Source organism: Lobosporangium transversale (assembly GCF_002105155.1).
Source record: "Lobosporangium transversale strain NRRL 3116 chromosome Unknown BCR41scaffold_34, whole genome shotgun sequence".
In the NCBI taxonomy this organism is placed as follows: domain Eukaryota; kingdom Fungi; phylum Mortierellomycota; class Mortierellomycetes; order Mortierellales; family Mortierellaceae; genus Lobosporangium; species Lobosporangium transversale.
The window spans coordinates 113,923-136,722 of record NW_019029012.1 but is presented as its reverse complement, the minus strand read 5'-3'; the positions used below and the strand labels follow the sequence as shown (position 1 = coordinate 136,722).

The 22,800-nt window shown below is 41.4% G+C and overlaps 4 protein-coding genes across 4 annotated transcripts; all 4 read left to right on the top strand.

Annotated features, from left to right (window-relative positions):
* Positions 1–1,189: 1,189 nt before the first annotated feature.
* On the top strand, positions 1,190–2,221 carry BCR41DRAFT_358569 (hypothetical protein). Its single transcript, XM_022025064.1, has 3 exons — positions 1,190–1,424; positions 1,563–1,677; positions 1,817–2,221. The coding sequence occupies exons 1-3, from the start codon at positions 1,215–1,217 to the stop codon at positions 2,185–2,187; spliced, it is 696 nt and encodes a 231-aa protein (XP_021878798.1). The 5' UTR covers positions 1,190–1,214; the 3' UTR covers positions 2,188–2,221.
* Positions 2,222–6,637: 4,416 nt separating this feature from the next.
* On the top strand, positions 6,638–8,843 carry BCR41DRAFT_137568 (hypothetical protein). The gene is made up of 6 exons (XM_022019518.1): positions 6,638–7,019; positions 7,131–7,343; positions 7,472–7,616; positions 7,784–8,017; positions 8,146–8,260; positions 8,414–8,843. Exons 1-6 carry the CDS (start codon positions 6,670–6,672, stop codon positions 8,734–8,736), a joined length of 1,380 nt encoding a protein of 459 aa, XP_021878797.1. The 5' UTR covers positions 6,638–6,669; the 3' UTR covers positions 8,737–8,843.
* Positions 8,844–9,489: 646 nt separating this feature from the next.
* On the top strand, positions 9,490–15,463 carry BCR41DRAFT_398787 (hypothetical protein; the record flags this gene model as incomplete). Its single annotated transcript, XM_022028991.1, has 3 exons — positions 9,490–9,692; positions 9,779–9,867; positions 9,966–15,463. 3 exons carry the CDS (start codon positions 9,490–9,492, stop codon positions 15,461–15,463), a joined length of 5,790 nt encoding a protein of 1,929 aa, XP_021878796.1.
* A 1,124-nt stretch (positions 15,464–16,587) lies between these two features.
* BCR41DRAFT_358560 (hypothetical protein) lies at positions 16,588–22,798 on the top strand. Its single transcript, XM_022025063.1, has 12 exons — positions 16,588–17,196; positions 17,319–17,422; positions 17,509–17,652; positions 17,766–17,814; positions 17,929–18,087; positions 18,212–19,350; positions 19,473–21,082; positions 21,205–21,417; positions 21,535–21,679; positions 21,804–22,037; positions 22,169–22,283; positions 22,444–22,798. The coding sequence occupies exons 1-12, from the start codon at positions 16,932–16,934 to the stop codon at positions 22,764–22,766; spliced, it is 4,500 nt and encodes a 1,499-aa protein (XP_021878795.1). The 5' UTR covers positions 16,588–16,931; the 3' UTR covers positions 22,767–22,798.
* Positions 22,799–22,800: the final 2 nt, after the last annotated feature.

Sequence of the window (22,800 nt, the reverse complement as noted above, 5' to 3'; positions counted from 1 at the left end):
CGCCTATCCACCAATGTTTCGACTCAAATTCTGGGAACCACCCTCATTGTCATTATCCGAAATGGGTGATCCGATTATGCAACTACATGTAGTGGCTAAACAGCGGGATAATTCAAACGACAGGTTCACAAATTCAGTGTTTATGGCTTCTTTTGACGCTTTGTGGTTCTACCAAGATGATACAAAGGATACCGAGGATAAGGACAGTGATCTTGATGGCTGGAATAAGAAACCATCGTGTCTTGAAGAGCGGATCAAACCAACTCCGATAGTATCAAAGACGACGTGGTGGAGATCAATGGGTTACATGTTTCTTCTAAAGTTGCAACCCAGAAAACAATTATACGTCAAATGTTACAACTTTAATCTGGATTTTTTTGACAACCCAGCCATTGCTGCTTTGGTCGCATACAAATGGTAAGGTCATCGACGATGATTCTTTCTTTGATTTTCTTTTTTTTTTTTTTTTTTTTTTTTTCTTTTTTTTTTATGGTGCTGCTATTGCTCATAATGCTTATTAACTAAATATTTTATCGCTACTGCAACAATATAAACAGGAATACGATTGGATTCTCTTATTGGCTTGGCAGATTCGCATTTCAATGCATTTATTACATTCTAGTGCTCGTGGTTGCTTTCCTGCAAGTGTACTATACTAGCGAGGACCGTGCTCCCCTCGTCGGATTGTTCATTGTAATTATAGCCATGTCCGTCATCTTCATATGGCTTGAAGCTTTACAAGCGTATCAGGGTTGGGAAAAATACAGAAAGTAAGATGAACATGGATTTCCTGTCAACTAGCCATTTGATTTGCTTCTCAATTTTTTTTTTTATTGAGAGCTATTTGAACCCTAACATTATCTCCTGGATATCCTTCACATCTAGATCAATATATAATTCGATTGATATGTTGGCATTTTTGATACCTATGGCTGCTGCTATCCATCAATTGGTTGTCATTTTCAATGATGATCAGCATGGAAATACCAGGCTTGTCAGTTTCTCCGTCCTGGCTGTCTTCTTGCACATGGTAACAAGCTTGTGTGTTTTTTTTTTTTTTTTTTTTTTTAAGCAGCTGAACGAAGATGATTTAATTCTTCATACTGTTGATGCATGAATACGGAGTCCTCACAGTTTTTCTTTCCTTAATTTTATTCTATTTTTCTTTGCTTGGATTGGTTTTTAAATAGCTCTTTGAACTCAGGATCAACCAGATGGTATGCAAATATGTAACGATCATCCAGCAGGCTACTGAGGAGATCCAAGTCTTCTTCGTGATCTTTGCAGCAGGACTCGTTGCGTTCACAGTTGCGATGTTACATCTCCTTCATGCCTGCCCGACAAGCGGATGTGAGCAAGTGGAAGATGAAGAATACTTCCCCCTCCATTTCTTTGGTGCACTATCCGCAACATACTTTATGCTGGTAAGCCTTCTTTTTTTTTTTATTTTATTTTATTTTTTTTTCTGTTTTTCGCTTTGGGGTATATATATTGGGATCGTCTATCTCGCAGATGGTCATGCTATCTATTTGGTTATCTAATTTCTTTTTTCCATAATGTAGGGTGGTCGATATGATCCTGTTGGCTCAAAGTTTACTTCTCAAGATTGGGCTTTCCATATTATGATGATGATATTCTTTTTCTTCACAGTTATTTTAATGCTGAATGTGCTTATTGGTACGTATTATTGATGCTATCAATATTCTTCTTTGCCATCCCGTCATTGTTGTTAATATTGTATAAATTCAAGTGCAAATTAATTTATTTCTTTTTTATTTTTAATTAAAATATCTTTATTAATGATCCTTATTTTTAGCACTCATTAATGTGGCATTCACAAAGGGTGATGATGGATGGAGATTGGCATGGATTGAATCACGTCTGCGATACATCGAGGCAGCCGAGAATATGTCCTATCATATCCCTGGCTACCGTGAGACGTACGATTGTTTCCCCCGAGAAATCTATTTCGCAGCGACGGCGCAACAGATGAAGGCCTATCAAGAAAAGTTGGATGCTGATGCCAATAAGGAACTGGGGAAACATATCACGAATGTGGATGCACGGGTGGAACAATTGCAGAGGCAGTTACAGGAGCAACTGCAGGAGCAGCAGGCGAAGCAGGAAATACATATGCAGGAGCTTAAGAAGCTGTTACTTCAGAGTACTAGACAACAACGATCATAACTGCCCTACTCTACCCCAGCCAACTCAGTCTTAAACCTTAAAACATTAAAATGAACGTGCCTTCCTATAAATAAGAGAGGGAAAAAAAAAAAAAAAAAAAAAAAAAAAAAAAAAAAAAGGAAGATCAGATCGTCAATCTATGAGATCAAGCAGAAATACAGCAAATATGATGATCTTATGAAACAACTGTTTAACTTTATTTTTTTCTATCAGTACTTGACTCTTTGTCACCTACATATACCTTGGAGTATGTTAGACGCATTTTGGTGAAAATGGGAACTTTACCGACGCAATATGTGTATGTACTGTGCTCATTTGGAATTATCCTGCACTGATCGTAATTCTAAAAAGCTTTTCCTTAAAATCAAAATTAAGAATCCTACTACCGAAGCAACCTTGGGACAATCTTTTTTTTTTTTTCGTCACCTTGATCGACGAGTAGAAAGTATTTTGTCCGTTCAGGATTCGATATTGTCATTTTTCAACCATGATTTTATCGGGGCTGAGTGAGAAGCAATTGAAAACGAAATTACTCATTCTCATTGCTCCGAGGATTAAAATGGAGCAAAGTGTCATTCACTATCACTTTTGGTTTTGATAACTAGCCATAATGTAACGAACTATCTTATTCAAGATACAGAAAGTGCGCTCGATTTAGTACATGTAGAGTTTGAGTGAGTGTCTAGTTGTCAACGGAAAATGTCTCACAAAAAAATTAATCGAACCGATTTTTTGGCGAAGTATTTTTCTTTCTTCTCTTTTCTTTTCTTCTCTTCTCTTCTCTTTCTCTTCTCTCAACTCTTTAGCTGAATCCATTATTTTTCTTCAACGTCATCTGCTACATCAATATCCTATTGCTCAACTCTCCGATTTACCGTTATGGACGCCGGCCTGGGAAATGGTTCTGCAGGACTAGCTAGACCGCTTCTCTCGAATGCTTCATCGCCAGCACCACCACTGAACCTCAGACAAAATTCAAGGCATATTATTTTATCCATTAACAACAATGATACACCTGCTTTGGCCTCAGAATCGAATCAAGGTGGAGAAATCTCGAATCCAGACGACTTGTACAAAATCCCACGCATATTCCTTGAGCCATGCTATATATGTTTGCCTGTATCGATGATGCCCTAATATTCTATCCAAATGTGAACGAAATACCAGGTATGCGATGGTACTTTGAACAATCATCAGAGTCAGGAGGGGCCGTCAGCAAACCAACCGTAGTTGTTCCACCCAATATTAATTGGAAGGTAATGCCAGCAACAATATTGTATGTAGCAACATGTATCTATGAGGCCGTTTTGATCATCATTTTATTTATCAATTATTTGTCGCTAGCGCTTACTTAAGGTACGAGGAATTACTCCTGGTTGGTACTCTATAATACTTGGCGTGACTCTCAGTCCTGGATTTACTCACGAGTCAGATACGCTGCAAATCGAAGCAAAACAGCTTGATCGCAGCCGACGTGGTCTGTATCCCGTAAGTATCCGTCAAGTCGCTTCCTCTCTTTTCTACTACTCTCCTACTAGTGATATATACATGGCTACACTTCCGACTGGTTCTGATGTATGTGTCTACCTTATGGTGCAACTAGGTAAAAAGACGCACCACTGTTGCAAGATTTGATGAAATCCGTCAAATTGGTATGTAGCATTGATCGGCATTAATGTCTATAAAAGGTCAATGACTTTACGGTACCCTCTATAGTGTTAACATCAGCTCTCTTTGGCCTCGCCGAACTTCGGTTTCAGAAAGGGAGGAGTTTACGAGATTAATGCTACATCAGCAAGTTGAGGTTGAAACTGATGAGGATATCGAGCTCTCGATCAACACAGGGGTGAGCTTGGTATTACATTACGTTGAATTAGACGTAGGACACACAGAACCACCAAGTAAGAGAGTCATTCTTAGAGTAACCATTTCCACGTTACAAATCCAACCTATCGGGAAGACACTCACGGTTCTCGTTTGACAACAAATTTTTTGACGATACTATGTAGATGTTGTGTTGTATGGTGGATTCGAGCCTCATCATATCATCGATGTGAGCTATAGCGATAATGATACACGGAATAGAAATAAGAAAATACACTCATATGCACTGAACTCCAGTGGATCGTATGCCGCGACACTGTGCTTCACTAAAGATGGTCAAGGTATCATTGAACTCTGGTCACTTGTTGCATCAGAGAAACGCGCCGTTCCGATTGCACGAGAGGATAAAGTCCCAGCTAAAGTCAGTCGCCCTGGTTCAATTAATATTTCCTTATCAGTATCAGAGTCAGGAGAATATGTCATCATTCACTCTTTTGAGCCGATAGCAAAGCCTTCTACATTAACTAGGTCACCAGGCATGCCTGAGAGCCCAAACAATACAATGCCATGTCATATCAGCCATTTCCCTCCTATCCCATCTTCTAGAGAATTGCGATTAGAGAATGTTTGCAAGAACCTTCAAGGCTTTTACGGCCATGGGAAGTTCCATTCATACTCACTCAGTGACAACCAAGGAAACATGAATGAGTACTATATCGCTTGCGACGGATTCTCAATTTCAGTCTACAGGACTGCTAGTGCTGGTACCCCATGGACACTAATCAACACTCTAGATATGACAGCGGAACAAAATCTGGAGGCTGCATCAAGATTCCTTACGAGCTTACGCAGCAACTACTTTGCATGGACTGGCAATGGAGGCGTGGTGGCTTTCTGGGACATCGCAAGGATGAAGCAGGTCTCATATATTAAAGTCGCCAGCAGCGACGCTGAGCCATCTGTCAGTTTATCTAGTGATGGGTCACTGGCGGCAATATCTGTTAAGGGGCGCGTTAGTATATATGAGACATTCTCGGGTATACACCTTGGCGACTATACCGATAATCAAAGAGTGGATAAACAATTTGAAGTGGCGATGGGTCTTGAGACCTTTATGGCTTTTTATCAGGATTCCTCTAATGATACAGAACATCGAAATATTGAGTGCAAGGTCATTAGAATACGTGACATGAAGACCATCCGGACCTTCTCAAGCTCAATCCATAAGGACTATAGATTCGACTTTCCGAGCCCTTTGAAAGATCAGACCTTTGTCTATCGAGAGGTGGGGATAAACGAATTTGCTTCTTTTGATGAAAAAAGTTGGTAGAAGTATATATGTCTATTTATAACTAACATCGGCTCTTTCTTTACTTATCCTCGTTGTACCAATAGGGACCCGTTATAAGCATCGTCAAGATGGATACTGATGCCATTACTTCATGTGCTATTAATTACAGGGAAGAGTTAGACAAAGTAGAACATGTGCTACTTACCCACAATTGCACATGGGAAATAATATCGGTCCCTGGTTCTAGATTCACTGTGACCGCCAGCACTGCAGAACGCCGTGGGACTAAGTTGACCATCGCCAACATTACGCGTGCCATCTCAGCTGCAGAACAGCAGCTTCATCCTTCTGTATCCCTTTCGTCCTCACTTTTAGATCCGACCACGAAAAAAGGTACAAGTCTGGCAATACCCTTAGGCCCTTCCCATTTAAATCATTCTTGCATGTTTTTTCAAGTAGCCTCGCGCCTTGTGATGATGACAGATTTATGTATTCAAGTGTGGCGATTGATCGAAGAGACTGAGTCAGACTCATCTGAGGTTGCGAGGCTAGAGCTTGTGTGGGCACTCCGGGAAGACGCTAGTCCTCGTGTCAACATGATCTCCAGTGTCAAGGCTAGCGAAGATGAGAGTCAGTTTGCTTTAGAATTTTTGTCTAGACCATATTGCGAAGAACTCAAGGATCCAGCGAACCCAAAAAAGAATTATGAGACTTATGAAGGCAAGACGCTCACCTACCCCTATTCTTCTGTGGATGACCTCGGTATCTCAGAAGAGAATCGGATTTCTCAAGGCATTAGCAATGTTATAAACATGTATATCGATGGCGATACTTCATGCCAGGAAGCCATGATTCAGTACCTCAAGACCCTTATTCGACCATCCTCTTACGATCCTGTGAACCCAATCTCATGTATTTCCACGCTATGTGATTTTTGGACATATGAGAATCGAAGCTTTTTGGAGCAGATTATGAAGGAGTTGCTACCCCTAACAAAAATCACTTGGATCCCGGGATCCAGGACATGTACCATCCATGAACCGCATGACCCTCTTAAAAAGCTTCTCCAGACCGGAAAGAGGCAGCCTACGGCCATTGGTACTGCCAAAGTGATTATGGACTATTGTGTCAGTCATGCCAACAGCTCTCGTAACCTCTCATTCTTGACTCCCATATTTAGGTCGATGGAGCAAGTCATGGTTATGTTCCCGGAGCAAGCGTTCGCCTCTTTTAAGCAAATAGCATATATTCCAGCTACGGAACGGTCCTATATTATCGATAATCACAAAATCGCCTACCCACCAATGTGTCGACTCAAATTCTGGCAGCCACCATCATTAACTCTGCCCAAAGTAACGGATCCGATTATGCAACTACATGTGTCAGCCAAGCTACGAGACCCCAAAAATGACTTGTTTACAGATTCAGTGTTCATGGCCTCTTTTGATGCATTGTGGTTCTACCGCGATGATACAACCAATGAAGAAAGTGGCCAAGCTGACTTGGATAAGAAATCATCGTGTTCTAAATGCCCCACAGAGCAGGTCGAACCAAATACGATAGTACGAGGCGCGCCAAGGTGGAAGTCGCTGTATCATATGTATCATATGTTTCTTCTTAAGCTGCGCCTCGAAACCCGAATATATATTAAATCTTACAAATTTGATCTGGCTTTTTTTGAAAACCCAGCCATTGCGGCTTTGGTCACATACAAATGGTAAGGTTATCAGTGGTCAATCTTTATGTTTTATTTTATTTTTTACGCTGTTATTATTGGCCTTAATGCGTATTGACTAAGCATCTGGCCCTGTCACGACAATTTAAATAGGAATACGATTGGGTTCTCTCATTGGCTTAAGAGATTCGTATTCCAATGCTTTTATTATATTCTAATCCTTGTACTCGCTTTCTTGCAAGTGTATTATACTGGTAATGATCCCACCCCAATCGCTGAATTTTCGATTGCTATTATCGTCATGTCCGTCTTCTTTATATGGCTCGAAGCTTTACAAGCGTATCAGGGTTGGGAAAAATACAGAAAGTAAGATGAACATGGGTTTTCTGTCGACCAGTTATTGAATTTGCTTCTTGGAATGTTTTATTATTATTATTATTGAGAGCTATTTGGGCCTTGGCGTTATTTCTTTGTTCAATATTCTTGACATCTAGATCAATATATAATTCGATTGATATGTTGGCATTTTTAATACCTATGGCTGCTGGTATCCATCAATTAGTTGTCATTTTCAGTGACGATCAACATGGAAATACCAGGCTTGTCAGTTTCTCGGTCCTGACTGTCTTCTTGCACATGGTAATATGCTTGTATTTTCTTTTCTTTATTCTTTTAGGTAGCTGTATAGCTGTATGGTGGTGATGATTTAATTCTTCATACTTCTAATGGATAAATACGAAATTTTTTAACACCGTCCTTTCTTCTTTTTTTTTTTTTTTTTTTTTATTCAACTTCATTTTAAGTAGCTTTTTGAGCTCAGGGTCATCGAGATGGTGTGTAAATATGTGACGATTATTCAACAGGCTATTAAGGAGATTCAAGTCTTCTTTGGGATCTTTGCGGCAGGAGTCATTACATTCACGATTGGGATATTACACCTACTTCATGCCTGCCCGACAAGCGGATGTGAGAGAGTAGAAAAAGAAGGAGATTTACCTATCAATTTCTTAGGTGCATTGTCAGGAACGTACTTCATGTTGGTAAGCTTTTTTCTATTTTAGTTTTATTTTTTTAGCATATTTTCGTTTTGGATATGCATATTGACGCAGTCTTTCTCGTAATATCCATGCCCTCTATTTGATGGCTTACGCTATTTTTCATAATATAGGGCGGCCGATATGAGCCTTTTAACTCTAAACTTTCTTCTCAAGATTGGCCAGTCCATTTTATGCTAATGCTATTCTTTTTCTTCACGGTCATCTTAATGTTGAACGTGCTTATTGGTATAACTTCTTTGATCAGATTTTTTTCTTTATCGTTTGATCTTCGTCATTATTATAACTACCATTAGCTTTAATAATTAATTATTGAGAGGGAGCTTATTCCTTATTTTGCTTTTATTTGTACTTGTGCCTTTTATTAATATCTCGCTCTAGCGCTTATCAATGTGGCATTCTCAAAGGGCGATGATGGATGGCGATTGGCATGGGTTGAAGCACGTATGCAATACATTGAGACAGCTGAAAATATGTCCTATCATATCCCAGGTTACCGAAAGGCGTACGATTGTTTCCCAAGGGAAATCTATTTCACGGCGACTACCCAACAGGTGAAAGCGTATCAAGAAAAGTTGGATGCTAACACCAATAAGAGGACGGAGAAACGTATCGTTATGGATGCACGTGTAGAGCGATTGGAGGAGCAGCTGCAGGACCTCAAGAAGCTGTTACTCCATAGCACAAGGCAACAGCGACAATAACTGCGTTAATCTCTTGTCTTAGAGTATTAAATGAATATGCATCAATGTCATTTGAACATCCCTGTTTTACTTCTAGTTCCTTTATTTTCTCACTTTTACTAACCACGATTCAATTCACTATACCAGCGCAGCTCAATAAAAATAAAAATTAAAAGTAGACCTATACCGACGCCATTTTGGTTAGTCCGCTATCTATTACAAAAGGTTTATTAAGTAGTAGGCTTATAATTGACAAAACCTCTCTAAAAGATATCGGTATGAGTCATTGTCCAGTCCAGGACCACATATACTTTATGCAGCTCAATATTTTTCTTTAGTAGGATTTGTTTCTTCGTCAACTTGGGCTCATTACTCTCAGCTGGTGATACTTTTGCAGAAGACGAAGATGAGACCGATGTTTTTGAAGTTGAAGCTTGCTTCTGTATTTTTGGTAAATATTGCTCCACAAGTGGCGACCTGTCAACGACAATGTCGCTCTTCGTAGTGGAGATTAGACTCCTTGCCATGGGATGCCTTTCTTTTTCTTTTTCTCTTTCTCACACAAACACTTTTTTTTTTTTTTTTTTTTTTTTTGAAACAGTAGAAGCTGCTTCTTGTTTTCGTGGAAAGGGGGTAAGCATGTTGGCTGCATGATTTTTTTTTTTTTTTTTTTTTTTTTTTGGAAGTCAATCAGTCCAGGCGGCGAAGTTGAATAAATAAAAGGTCAAGAGAAATAAGGCCCTCCATTCTGTCATCAAGCGAACATCCACCGAAATGAGTGAATCTGAATACCAACAATTCCGGCTTGCCGACACCATTGAAGGAGTTCGTGTCAGGACTACTACCTCCGCCAACAATGACAACGGCTCGCTATATTATGTGAGCTTGCAAGACATTCGAGTCGTGTTTCCAGATGCACTGCAGTTCAAATTGGATGGGATTCCCATCCCATTCCTTGAAGACCCTGATGGCAACAGGTATATTATTCTACCATGGTGCTTAATGTCCTTTTGATAAAGAAAATGAGAAACCCCGATTTAACACATCTTTTTTATTCTACAAGAATCGAACCTGCGCGTATTGCATACCATCCTTACAAGATCCTGGACGTGATTACAGAAGTACCCCAGTTCGGTAACAGCAACAGCAACAGTAATCTGGCCTCCCATGATCTTTTATTATCACTATCAAAATTTGCTCAATCTTCCCATTCATCTCTTATTGCCCCATCCCTTATTGCCCACAACAAGAGCTTGAACAGATTAAAGGGCTATTGGAGACTACAGAGAAGGACGACGAAATACTTAAAGCGCGTTCGGAGATGCTTAAACTGCAATTGGAGACAGTTACTTCGCAACATCAAGCACGCGACAGACTTACTATCCTTCAAAAGCATGCTAATGCTATCCTTGCCCAGAGTGTTGAGCTACACGATTGTCCAATCCCTCGATTATTTATAGTTTTGCCCGTCGGCACCGCCAGGTGGGATTCATCGGATATCTTGAGGAACAAGCTCCGCCTTCATTTCCTGTGTGAAGGAGAGGATCATACCGTAAAGACAGGCAAGAGCGACCAGGAACAAATCCATCTTGCTAAACATGAAGGATATGAGATTCAAAATAGAATGGAGTTCTTCCACAAGTACGGAACGTACATACTCATCCTTTTACAATGGCTCAAGTTGGAGAAGCCCCCGGCCCCTCTGGTCGATGCTATCAATCATTCAATCGAGTATATGATGGCGCTCACTATTGAATATCCAATCTTGAAAAACATCAACTCAATCGACGACTATGAGGAACTTGAAGTAGTAGATCTCCAACAGCTGAGCACATTCCTTCAAATCGATGATGAAGAGCAACGTGGCAACTTGCATAGGATCATGACAGAAGCAGGGCATGTCAAATGGGTTTGTCTGAACCACTATCTTGCCGTGTATCATGAAAAAGGATATCGAACCTCTCCAAATATAATGATGGATGGCTGGAAATATGACTCGCATCTTGGTAAATTGGTTTACGTATTGGAATCAAGGACTGAAGCGAAATACTTCTTCAAAGCCCTGACCGAGATAAGCTGTGTTTATGAACTGGATATCACACTCAGCTGTGACTGGACCAAGACTGAACTTAAAGCATTTGAGTATGCACTAAAGAAGTCAAGTGTATCGATTCTTAGGCTTGAACTTGGATCGTTTCAAGAAGGCATCAACCGGCCACTACTCAAAAGATCCATGCGATATGAAATACTTGCTCGCATCATGAGACTTAAAAATATGAAAATGATTCATATTGTTCTACCATCAAATTTCATAAAAGATTCCGCTCTACGACCCGAGACACCACCGCACCCTCATAACTTAACCATTGAGATAAGCCCTTGGAGCAACGTAGCAAGTGTATCTCAAGTACCTGGAAGCCCACTCAAGACCAAAGCAGCTTTACTCGCCTTGGGCTTGAAGAATAGCTTAATTGGGAAGGGAGCGCCCTCTAAATTTCCCGGGACGCTTAAGACTATCAGCTATTTCACCGCTTTAGCCTTGACAGACAGCTCGATTGGAGAGGAAGCAGTTCGTGCACTATCAGAAGAACTCAAAAATAATACAACCTTAACTATGTTAGACTTAACAGACAGCTCAGTTGGGAAGGAAGGAGCCCTTGCACTGTCAAAGGCGCTTGAGACCAACAGAGCTTTAAGCGCTTTGGACTTGACGGGCAACTCAATTGGGGATGAAGGGACTCATGTACTCTCAAAGGCACTTAAGATCAACAAAACTTTAACCACTCTGAACTTGACGAGAAACTCAATTGGGCATGAAGGAGTTCGTGCACTATCTGAGGCACTTATGGCTAACAGAGCTTTAAGCACTTTGGACTTGACGGACAACTTAATTGGGGATAAAGGGACTGGTGTACTCTCAGTGGCGCTTAAGATCAACAAAACTTTAATCACCTTGAACTTGACGGGTAACTTAATTGAATCTGATGGGGCTAGTTCACTCTCAATAGCACTTCAGATCAACGGCACTTTAAGCACTTTGGACTTGACGGGCAACAAAATTAGGGATAAGGGGGTGCTTGCACTCTCAGAGGCACTTAAGGCCAACATAACTTTAAGCACTTTGAGCTTGGCTGGAAACTCAATTAGGTATGAAGGAGCTCGTGCACTGTCTGAGGTACTTATGACCAACACAACTTTGACCACTCTGGACTTGATGAATAACTTTATTGGGAGTGAAGGGGCTATTGAACTGTCAAAGGCACTCTTATCCAACAGAACTTTAACCACTCTGGACTTGATGAACAACTTTATTGGAGATGAAGCGGCAACGATGCTGTCATCGGTACTCGAATCCAACAGAACTTTAACCACTCTGGACTTATCGAGCAACCCAATTGGGGAAAGAGGGGCTATTGAACTGTCGGAGGCACTTAAGGTCAACACAACTTCGACCATTCTGGGCATGGAGTGTAGTTCGTATGCGAAAAAAGTAGCTCTGATGCTGTCAAAGAGCACGACACTGACCAGGTTGGACTTTCGTAAAAAATTCATTGGGGATGAACGAGCTCTTGTACTGTCAGAGGCACTCAAAATCAACACAACTTTAACCAGTCTGGTCTTGGCAAACAACAACATTAAGGATAAAGGAGCTCTGGCACTGTCAGAGGCACTCAAGACCAACACAACATTAACCACTCTAGAGTTGGCACAGAACAAGATTACGGATGAAGGAGCTCTGGTACTGTCAGAGGCACTCAAGACCAACACAACATTAACTACTCTAGACTTGGCACACAACTTTATTAAGGATGAAGGAGCTCTGGCACTGTCAGAGGCACTCAAGACCAACACAACTTTAACCGCTCTAGACTTGGCACATAACTATATTAAGGAGGAAGGAGCTCTAGCACTGTCAGAGATACTCAAGAGCAACGCAACTTTAATCACTCTAGACTTGGCACACAACGACATTACGGATGAAGGAGCTCTGGCACTGTCAGAGGCACTCAAGACCAACACAACTTTAACCGCTCTAGACTTGGCACATAACTATATTAAGGATGAAGGAGCTCTGGCACTGTCAGAGGCACTCAAGACCAACACAACTTTAACCACTCTAGACTTGGCACATACCTATATTAAGGATGAAGGAGCTCTGGCACTGTCAGAGGCACTCAAGACCAACACAACTTTAACCGCTCTAGACTTGGCACATAACTATATTAAGGAGGAAGGAGCTCTGGCACTGTCAGAGGCACTCAAGACCAACGCAACTTTAATCACTCTAGACTTGGCACACAACGACATTATGGATGAAGGAGCTCTGGCACTGTCAGAGGCACTCAAGACCAACACAACTTTAACCAGTCTGGCCTTGGCACACAACTATATTGAGGATGAAGGAGCTTTGGCACTGTCAAAGGCACTCAAGACCAACACAACTTTAGCCACTCTAGACTTGGCACATAACTATATTACGGATGAAGGAGCTCTGGCACTGTCAGAGGCACTCAAGATCAACACAACTTTAACCAGTCTAGCCTTGGCACATAACAACATTAAGGATAAAGGAGCTCTGGCACTGTCAGAGGCACTCAAGACCAACACAACATTAACCACTCTAGAGTTGGCACAGAACAAGATTACGGATGAAGGAGCTCTGGTACTGTCAGAGGCACTCAAGACCAACACAACATTAACTACTCTAGACTTGGCACACAACTTTATTAAGGATGAAGGAGCTCTGGCACTGTCAGAGGCACTCAAGACCAACACAACTTTAACCAGTCTGGCCTTGGCACACAACTATATTGAGGATGAAGGAGCTTTGGTACTGTCAGAGGCACTCAAGACCAACACAACATTAACCACTCTAGAGTTGACACAGAACAAGATTACGGATGAAGGAGCTCTGGTACTGTCAGAGGCACTCAAGACCAACACAACTTTAACCACTCTAGACTTGGCACACAACGACATTACGGATGAAGGAGCTCTGGCACTGTCAGAGGCACTCAAGATCAACACAACTTTAACCAGTCTGGCCTTGGCACACAACAACATTAAGGATAAAGGAGCTCTGGCACTGTCAGAGGCACTCAAGACCAACACAACATTAACCACTCTAGACTTGACATATAACTGTATTAAGATGGAAGTAGCTCTGGCACCGTCTGCGACACCCAATATCATCAAAACTTTAACCTCCCTGGACTTAACAAACAGCATTAATGAGAAGGATGCTCTTGAGATGTCAGTGGAACGTAGGATCAATACGACTTTGGCCACTTTGATGTTGGGGTATAAACCAATCAGAGATGGAGGAGCTCTTGCACTGTCAGAAGCACTCAAGACCAACGCAACTTTAACCACTTTGGACTTGGACATCTTAATTGGGAAGGAAGGAGCTCTGGCACTGTCAGAGGCACTCAAGACCAATACAACTTTAACCACTTTGAAATTGATGAACAACTCGTTTGGGGATGAAGGAGTTCTCGCACTGTCAGAGGCACTGAAATTTAATACAACTTTAACCACTCTGAACTTGACAAACAATGCTATTGGGGAAAGGGAGGCTATTGCACTCTCAATAGGACTTACAACCAACAGAACTTTAAGCACTTTAGACCTGACAAGCAACTCAATTGGAGACGAAGGAGCTCTTGCGCTGTCAGAGGCGCTCAAGACCAATGCAACTTTAACCACCTTGAACTTGATGAATAACGAAATTAGGATTAAAGGGGTGCTGGCACTGTCAGAGGCGCTCAAAGCCAACACAGCTTTAACCACTTTGGACTTGGTGGACAACTCAATTGGGGATGAAGGAGCCCGAGCACTGTCAGAGGCACTCATGAGCAATACGACATTGACTGCTTTGTACTTGGTGAGCAACAAAATTGGGATTAAAGGGGTACTTGTACTATCAGATGCACTTAAGACCAACACAACTTTAACCACTTTGGATTTGAAGGGCAGCTCAATTTGGGATGAGAGAGCTCTTGCACTGTCCGAGGCACTCATAGCCAACGCATCTTTAACCACTTCGGACTTATGGGACAGCTCAATTGGGGATATAGGGGTCCTTGCACTGTCAGAGGCGCTCAGGACCAATACGACTTTGACCACCTTGAGGTGGGGGTATAACTCTATTGGGAATGAAGGAGCACTTGCACTGTCAGAGGTTCTTAAGGTCAACAAGACTATAATCATTATGGACTTGGAGGGCAACTCAATCAAAGTTGAAGGGGCTACTGCACTCTCAGAGGCGCTCGAGACTAACACGGTTTTGACCGTTATGAACTTGACCTACAATCTTATTGAGGATGAAGGAGTTCTTGCACTGTCAAAAGCACTCAAGACCAATACCTCTTTGACCACTCTGAGCTTAACGGGCAACGCAATTGGAGATGAAGGTGCCGTTGCATTGTCATATGCACTCAAGGTCAACAAGACTTTGACCACAGTGGACCTGACAAGCAACTCAATTGGAGATAAAGGAGCTCAGGCATTGTCAGAGGCACTAATAACCAACATAGCTTTGACCATTCTGGACTTGTGGGACAACTCAATTGGGGATAAAGGAGCCCGGGCACTGTCAGAGGCACTCATGAGCAACACGACATTGACTGCTTTGTACTTGAATGGGAATCCAATTGGTGATGAAGGAGTTCTGACGCTGTTCAAGACACTCAAGACCAGCAGATCTTTAACCACTCTGGATTTGTTTGGCAAAAATGGGAGTGAATAAGTTCCGGCACTTATAGGGGCGCGCTCAAGACTATACACGGCCATGATTCTTTAAAATGAAGTTTATATGGAATAGTCGAGGGGGTTTTTTTTCCCTCTCTGATTAAACACATTGTCGATTCGATCTATGCCAATGCTGTTGACTGCCCCTTGGTGAGTCAAATATAACGGCCCCAACTAGATGGTTCTTGTGTGCTCAAATATATGGTCAATATAAAAGGACATGGTTCAGCCAATAAAGTAGTCAATGAGGTAGATGATAAAGTGTGACAGTCATCAGAAAGGTGGATACCATTCTTGTTGCTATTTATTGGATCAATGTGGGCGCGCAAAAGACGTGTTTTAAGTTTTAAGTAAAAAAATAAAATAAAAAAGTTAATGCTTATGTATACAGCCAACTTCCTACATTAGAAACACCTCGGGGCCGCTCTCTCCGATTCCTGTGTACAGTACGAGAGTTCTGACACTATATCGGCTACCCCCAGCATTTTTTGCCAGGGGAGTAAACACTTGTAGTCACTCGTTTTTTTCTTTTCTAATACCTTTTATTCCTGCCCTTTGAGGTTCTTCCTTGGCGTAGTCTTTACGCCATCAATCCATGTTTCAGATCTTTTTTTTCTCTCATTGCATATCAACAATTCGAACAAACGAACTTCATCCATCCCCCAATTCTAAACAGAGTAGCTCGGATTCCAGGACATTCATTGGCGAGGGACACATTTATTCGTCACGATTCAACTCGGTGTCAGAAAAAAAAGGACTTGCAAAACGAAGTCTTGCTTTCATTCACATACAGCTTAGTCTGTGTCCTTAGCAAAAAAAAACTTGGTATTTCGGCAATAGCATGAAAATTAAGGTATCCATGGGAGATGAACAATGTCATACATATCTTTCAATGCAATGAAAAATATCATTACTACACTATTAATCTCCTAGAATGACAAAGTTGTGTTATCCGAGATGTTTTCCTTAACTCTGTCACTAAGATGCATTGCGAGAATCAACAGACAGATTGATTTAATTGGCCTAAAGGAAAGGGGCGGAGCGATGTTCGCACAAAATAAAGTTTAGTGAAAATTTTCAAAATTTGTGTTTGTACAAGACTCCGACTCCATCATCTTTGAACATGTACATCATTCTCGTTCTCATCTTGCTCTTCTTCCTCCAAGGAATAGAATGAGTAGAAGGCTATACCCATTCTGGCATTGATGGTCCATCCTCACCTAGTAGCCTTTTTACCCAAGATACTGGAAGCGTGCTTAATTTAGTAGCGAGGAGCTCCCTGCAAAAAATTAAAAATGAATGAGAGTTTTATATAATTGAAATATGTATAATATTTGGCGAAGCATGTATCTTGTCACATTTTATCCTTTCTTCTCTCCCTCTAATCTCTACCTGAGTTCATTATCTTTCTTCAACGTTGTCTGCTGCATCCATATCCTATTTGTTCAACTTGTCAATATATCATCATGGACGACGATCTGGAAAACAGGTCTGCAGATCTAGCTAGACCGCCTCCCTCCAATGCTTCATCGCCAATGCCATCAAATTTAAATGCGGCTTCACCACCGAATCCTTTATCCAGACATAATTCAAGACATACCATTGTATCTATTGAAGATAATAATATACCTTTGACATCCCAGGCTCCAATTGCATCCGCTACTACTTCACAACCTGTCTCTCACTCTTCTGAGACATCATCACCTGCAGTGTTATCAGAATCGAATCAAGGTGCAGAAGGTTCAAGCCTGGGCGACTTGTACAAAGCCCTGCGGATATCCCAGAGTCATGTTGCGTATATTTGTAGCGATGATGTTCTAATATATTCTATCCCAATGTGACTGAAATACCAGGTATACGATGGTATTTTGAGCAGTCATCAGACTCAGGAATCATAGGCAAGATTGGAGCTATCAGCCAAACACCCATAGTTGTTCCGTTCAATCAGAGTTGGGAGGTATGTTAGTAATGATGTTACAGTAACAGTATGTACAAATGAGATGTATTTGAAGCTCATTTTATTCTTGACATCTGTCACTGCAGTGTTTATTTGAGATAGGGCAAATTAAACGTGGTTGGTACTCTATAATCCTCGGTGTGACACTCAACTCTGAATTTATTCACGATTCAGATATGCTGAAAATCGAAATGAAGCAGCTTAACTCCAATCGAAGAGCTCTGTATTCTGTAAATATTTGCAAATCTCCTTCACTGTTTCTGCTACTCTTCTGCCTGTGATATGTTTTTGATCAAGTTTCCGGCCGATTCTGATGCATATAACTTTCTTATGCTGCAACTAGACAAAGAACTGCACTACTATCGCAAGAATCGATGAGATCCATTCTATTCGTATGTAACATTGATCAGCATTAACATCTATAGACGAGTCGGAATATTTAACGCACTTCATTCTTTATAGTATTAATCTTGGCTCTCTTTGGCCTGGTCAACATGCGGTTTTAGGAAGAGGGGTATTTACGAGACTAAGGTTGCATCGGCAGATTGAGATTAGTATTGCCACATACATTCAACTCTCAATCAACGTGATGAAAAGTGACCTATCGAACTTGGGCCTAGATTTACATTACGTTGAATTGGATGTAGGGCACACAGTATCGTCAGGTAAAAAAACTATGGGGCAACAATTTCCATGTTATATATGCAGCCTATTGAAGGAGACACTTACAGTCATTTAAAAAAAAAAAAAAAAAAAAAAAAAAAAAAAAACTTTGGCAATGCTCTGCAGATCTTGTCCTGTATGATGGGTTCAAGCCTCATCATATCATCAATGTGAGCTATGGCGATAATGGTACTTGGGACAGGACTAAGAAAATACACTCTTATGCACTGAACGCCAACGGGACGCATGCTGCAACACTGTGCTTTACTGAAGATGGTCAAGGTATCATCGAACTCTGGTCCCTTGACACCGAGTTACCTGAAGAACTCCAAGATGGTACAACAAAGAGGCACTCCACCCTAATTGCACAAGGGCACATAACTTCAATCAAAGTCAGTCGCCCTGATTTAATTAGTATCTCCATGTCCGTTGCAGCCTCAGGAAAATACATCGTCATTCACTCTATAGAGCCGGTAGCAAAGCTCTCTGCGTTAGATGAGACTTCAAGCACACCCAAGGATCCAGAGAACACAATACTATGCCGTATTCTAAGCTACTTTCCTTCCACTGTATCCAAGGACATTTTATCTCCTAGAGAATTGCACTTAGATGAAGCTTGCGATGGCCTTCGAGGGTTTCGCGGCTATGGAAAGTTCCACTTATGCTCCCTCAGTGACGACCAAGGAAACACGAGTGAATACTACATCACCTGCGACGGATACTCGATCTCAATCTACAGCACCAATATATATGATAAATGGTCGCTAATCAATACTTTGGACATGACAGCGGAACAAAATTTGGAGGCTGCATCAATATTCATTACAAACTTACGTGGCAATCGCTTTGCGTGGACTGGTAGCAGAAACGTGGTATCCTTCTGGGATATCGTAAGAATGAAGCAGCTCTCATATATTAAAGTCACTAGTGGCGTTGCTGGGTCATTTGTCGGTTTGTCTGGTGATGGGTCCCTGGCAGCAATCTCTGTTAAAAGATGCATCAGCATCTATGAAACGGCCTCGGGTATGAAGCTTGGTGACTACACTGAAGGGTTAGGAGATGATAAGCAGTTTGGGGTGGTAATGGATCATGAGAACTTTATGATATTTGACCAGGATCCCCCTGATGATCCAAAGCATCGATTTATTGAGTGCAAGATCATAAGGGCATGTGACATGAAGTCCATCCGCTCTTTCTCAATACGCAAGGATTACAGCCTTAGTTTCCCAAACCCTTTGAAAGATCAGATCTTTGTCTATCGAGAGGTGAGGATGAATGAGCCAACTCCTATTAGTGAGAAAGAGATTGATCGAAGTAAACACACCATTATATCATTTAAACTGATCCTTTCTCTTCCTTTTTTTGCAACTTTTGTTCGCGTCAATAGGGTCCTGTTATGGACGTCATCAAGATAGGTATTGATGCCATTTTTGCACCTAGTATTATCTTCAGTGAAGAAGATTTAGAAAGTACAGAGCACCATGAACTTAGTCGCGAGTTCAGGCTGAAGTTAACGTCAACTTCTGGCGTCGGATTCATTTTGACCACCAAAAATGATGTGCTCAGTGGTGGTGTGCTGACGGTTGTTACCATTACTCGTGTCGACCTGCCCTCAGAACAGCATCATTTCCCTGCACTGTTTTCGCCTTCACTTTCAGATTCAACCGCCTCGAAAAAACAGGCAAGTCTTAAAATACCGCTAGGGCCATCACATATAGTTCATTCATGCATGTTTTTGCCAGCAACCTCGCGGCTTGTGTTGATGACAGGTCATTATATGCAAGTGTGGCGATTGATCGAAGAGGGTGGGTCGGACTCACCAGAGGTTGCGAGGCTAGAGCTTGTGTGGGCACTTCAAGAAGAGGCTGATCTAGAACATCGAATGACCGATCCTCGAATCTACAGGATCTCTAGTGCCATGGCTAGCAAAGATGGGACGCAGTTTGCTTTAACCCTTTTGTCTAAAAAATGGTACAAGGAACTCAAGGAATCATCGAAAAAATCAAGGGGTTTTAAAGTTAAAAAGCTCACCTACCCCCATTCTTCTTTGGACAATCTTGGTACCTCAGAAGAGATTCGAATATCTCATGGCACCCGCAATCTCATAGACATGTATGCCGATGGCGACGCAGCATGTCAGGAGGCTGTTATTCAATATCTAAAGGCCCTTGTTCGACCATCTTCTCAGAATCCAGTCTCTTGCATTTCTACATTATGTGAAGTCTGGACGTATGAAAATCGGAATTTTTTGGAGCAGATCATGAAGGCTTTGTTGCCTCCAACAAAGATCACTTGGATTCCGGACTCTAAGGCTATCGCTGCTCATAAACTCTGTGATCCCCTTAAAAAGCTTTTCCAAATTGCAGAGGCGCAGCCTGCGGTCATCAGTGTTGCTAAAGTAATTATGGACTACTGTGTCAGTCATGCCAACAGTTCTCGCAATCTCTCATTCTTGACCCCCATATTTGGGTCAATGAAACAAGTGATGGACACCTTCCCAGAGCAGGCGCTTGACTGTATTGAACGAATAGCATATATTCCAGCTACGGAACGGTCCTATATTATCGATAATCACAAAATCGCCTACCCGCCAATGTTTCGACTCAAGTTCTGGCAGTCACCATCATTAGCTCTGTCCGAAATACCAGATCCAATTATGCAGCTACATGTGGTAGCTAAGCCACGGGATCCCAAAAATGACCTGTTTACAGATTCAGTGTTCATGGCTTCTTTTGACGCACTGTGGCTCTGCCACGATGATACAATCAACGCCGAGGATAAAGAAACCGGCCATGATGACTTTAATAGGGGAGCATCCCTCCCTGAAGGACGGCTCAAACCAACGCATATAATACCATGGACGACACGGTGGAAGTCAATGTACCAAATGTTTCTTCTCAAGTTGCAGCTCAAAAACCGAATATACGTCAAACCTCACAACTTTACTCTGGATTTTTTTGATAACCCAGCCATAACTGCTTTGGTCACGTACAAATGGTGAGTTCATCAACGATGATTCCTACTCTTTTTCCCTTTGCTTCCCTTTTATACGCTGTTGCGCCATAGCCTTTAATGTTTATTGACTAAATACTTTGCTTCTGTCGTGACAATGAAAATAGGAATACGATTGGGTTCCCTTATTGGCTTAGCAGATTTGCATTCCAATGTATTTATTATATTCTGGTCCTTGTGGTTGCTTTCATGCAAGTATATTATTCCGGCGAGGACCACGCTCCACTTATCGGATTGTTCATTATGATAATAGTTATGTCAGTCATCTTTATATGGCTTGAGACTTTGCAAGCATATCAAGATTGGAAGGGATACAAAAAGTAGGATGAGAAAGGATCCTCGATCAATTAATTACTGAATTTGCTTCCCTGAGTGGTTTTTATTGAAAGCTATTTGGATCCTAACATTATTTCTTGCTCGATATTCTTGGCATCTAGATCAATATATAATTCGATTGATATCCTGGCGTTTTTAATACCAATGGCCGCTGGTATCCATCAATTGGTTATCATTTTCAATGACGACCAGGCTGGAAATACCAGGCTTGTCAGTTTCTCCGTCCTGGCTGTATTCTTGCATATGGTAATAAGCTCATGCTTTGCTTTCTTGCCTCTTTAAGGAACTGTATGATGATGATCTTACTCTTCATACTCCCAATGGGTGAACACAAAATCCTCAAAATTTTCATTTTCTTCATTTTAAATAGCTCTTTGAGCTCAGGATCAACCAGATGGTATGCATATATGTGGCGATTATTCAGCAAGCTACTGAGGAGATCCAAGTCTTCTTCGTGATCTTTGCAGCAGGGCTCATTGCGTTCACAGTTGGGATGTTACATCTTCTTCATGCCTGTCCAACAGGTGGATGTGAGCGAGCAGAAGATGAAGGGTTCTTCCCTATCCAATTCTTCGGTGCACTATCCGCAACGTATTTCATGCTGGTAGGCCTTTTATTATTATTATTATTATTATTATTATATTTCCTGCTTTGGATACACACATTAGAATAGCCTATCTCGCGAATGACCGCATTATACATTTGCCTGTCTAATTTCTTTTTTCCATAATGTAGGGTGGTCGATATGATCCTGTTGACTCAAAATTTACTTCTGAAGACTGGGCTTTCCATATTATGATGATGTTGTTCTTTTTCTTCACTGTCATCCTAATGCTGAATGTGCTTATTGGTACGTGTTATTTAGTGCATTTTTTACTATCATTATTATCACTATTATCATTATTATCATTATTTATTTCTACTCTCTGATACTCATCATTAATTCAACTCTTATATTTATTTATATTTGTGTGTATATTTATATATATATGTATATATTCTCACTGTAGCGCTTATCAATGTGGCATTCATAAAGGGCGATGGCAGATGGCGCCTGATATGGTTTGAATCGCGTCTGCGATACATTGAGGCGGCCGAAAATATGTCATATCATATCCCAGATTACCGGAAGACGTACGACTGTTTCCCACGAGAAATCTATTTCACAGCGACTGCGCGGCAGATGAAAGCCTACCAAGAAAAGTTGGATGCTAGCGCTGACAAGGAAATGGGAAAACGTGTTACTAATGTGGATGCGCGCGTAGAGCAATTGCAGGAGCAGCTACAGGAGCTCAAGGAACTGTTACTTCAGAGTACTAGACAGCAACGATAATATATACCCCTTTTCACTCTCCCCATTTTTGGCA

Bases quoted from the DNA above. Each gene is read 5' to 3' on its own strand.
- BCR41DRAFT_358569 (XM_022025064.1), top strand. From the start codon at position 1,215: ATGGTATGCAAATATGTAACGATCATCCAGCAGGCTACTGAGGAGATC. The intron at 1,425-1,562 runs GTAAGCCTTCTT...TCCATAATGTAG, and splicing joins CCGCAACATACTTTATGCTG to GGTGGTCGATATGATCCTGT. The intron at 1,678-1,816 runs GTACGTATTATT...CCTTATTTTTAG, and splicing joins AATGCTGAATGTGCTTATTG to CACTCATTAATGTGGCATTC.
- BCR41DRAFT_137568 (XM_022019518.1), top strand. From the start codon at position 6,670: ATGCAACTACATGTGTCAGCCAAGCTACGAGACCCCAAAAATGACTTG. The intron at 7,617-7,783 runs GTAATATGCTTG...CATTTTAAGTAG, and splicing joins TGACTGTCTTCTTGCACATG to CTTTTTGAGCTCAGGGTCAT. The intron at 8,261-8,413 runs GTATAACTTCTT...ATCTCGCTCTAG, and splicing joins AATGTTGAACGTGCTTATTG to CGCTTATCAATGTGGCATTC.
- BCR41DRAFT_358560 (XM_022025063.1), top strand. From the start codon at position 16,932: ATGGACGACGATCTGGAAAACAGGTCTGCAGATCTAGCTAGACCGCCT. The intron at 17,423-17,508 runs GTATGTTAGTAA...CTGTCACTGCAG, and splicing joins CGTTCAATCAGAGTTGGGAG to TGTTTATTTGAGATAGGGCA. The intron at 22,284-22,443 runs GTACGTGTTATT...TTCTCACTGTAG, and splicing joins AATGCTGAATGTGCTTATTG to CGCTTATCAATGTGGCATTC.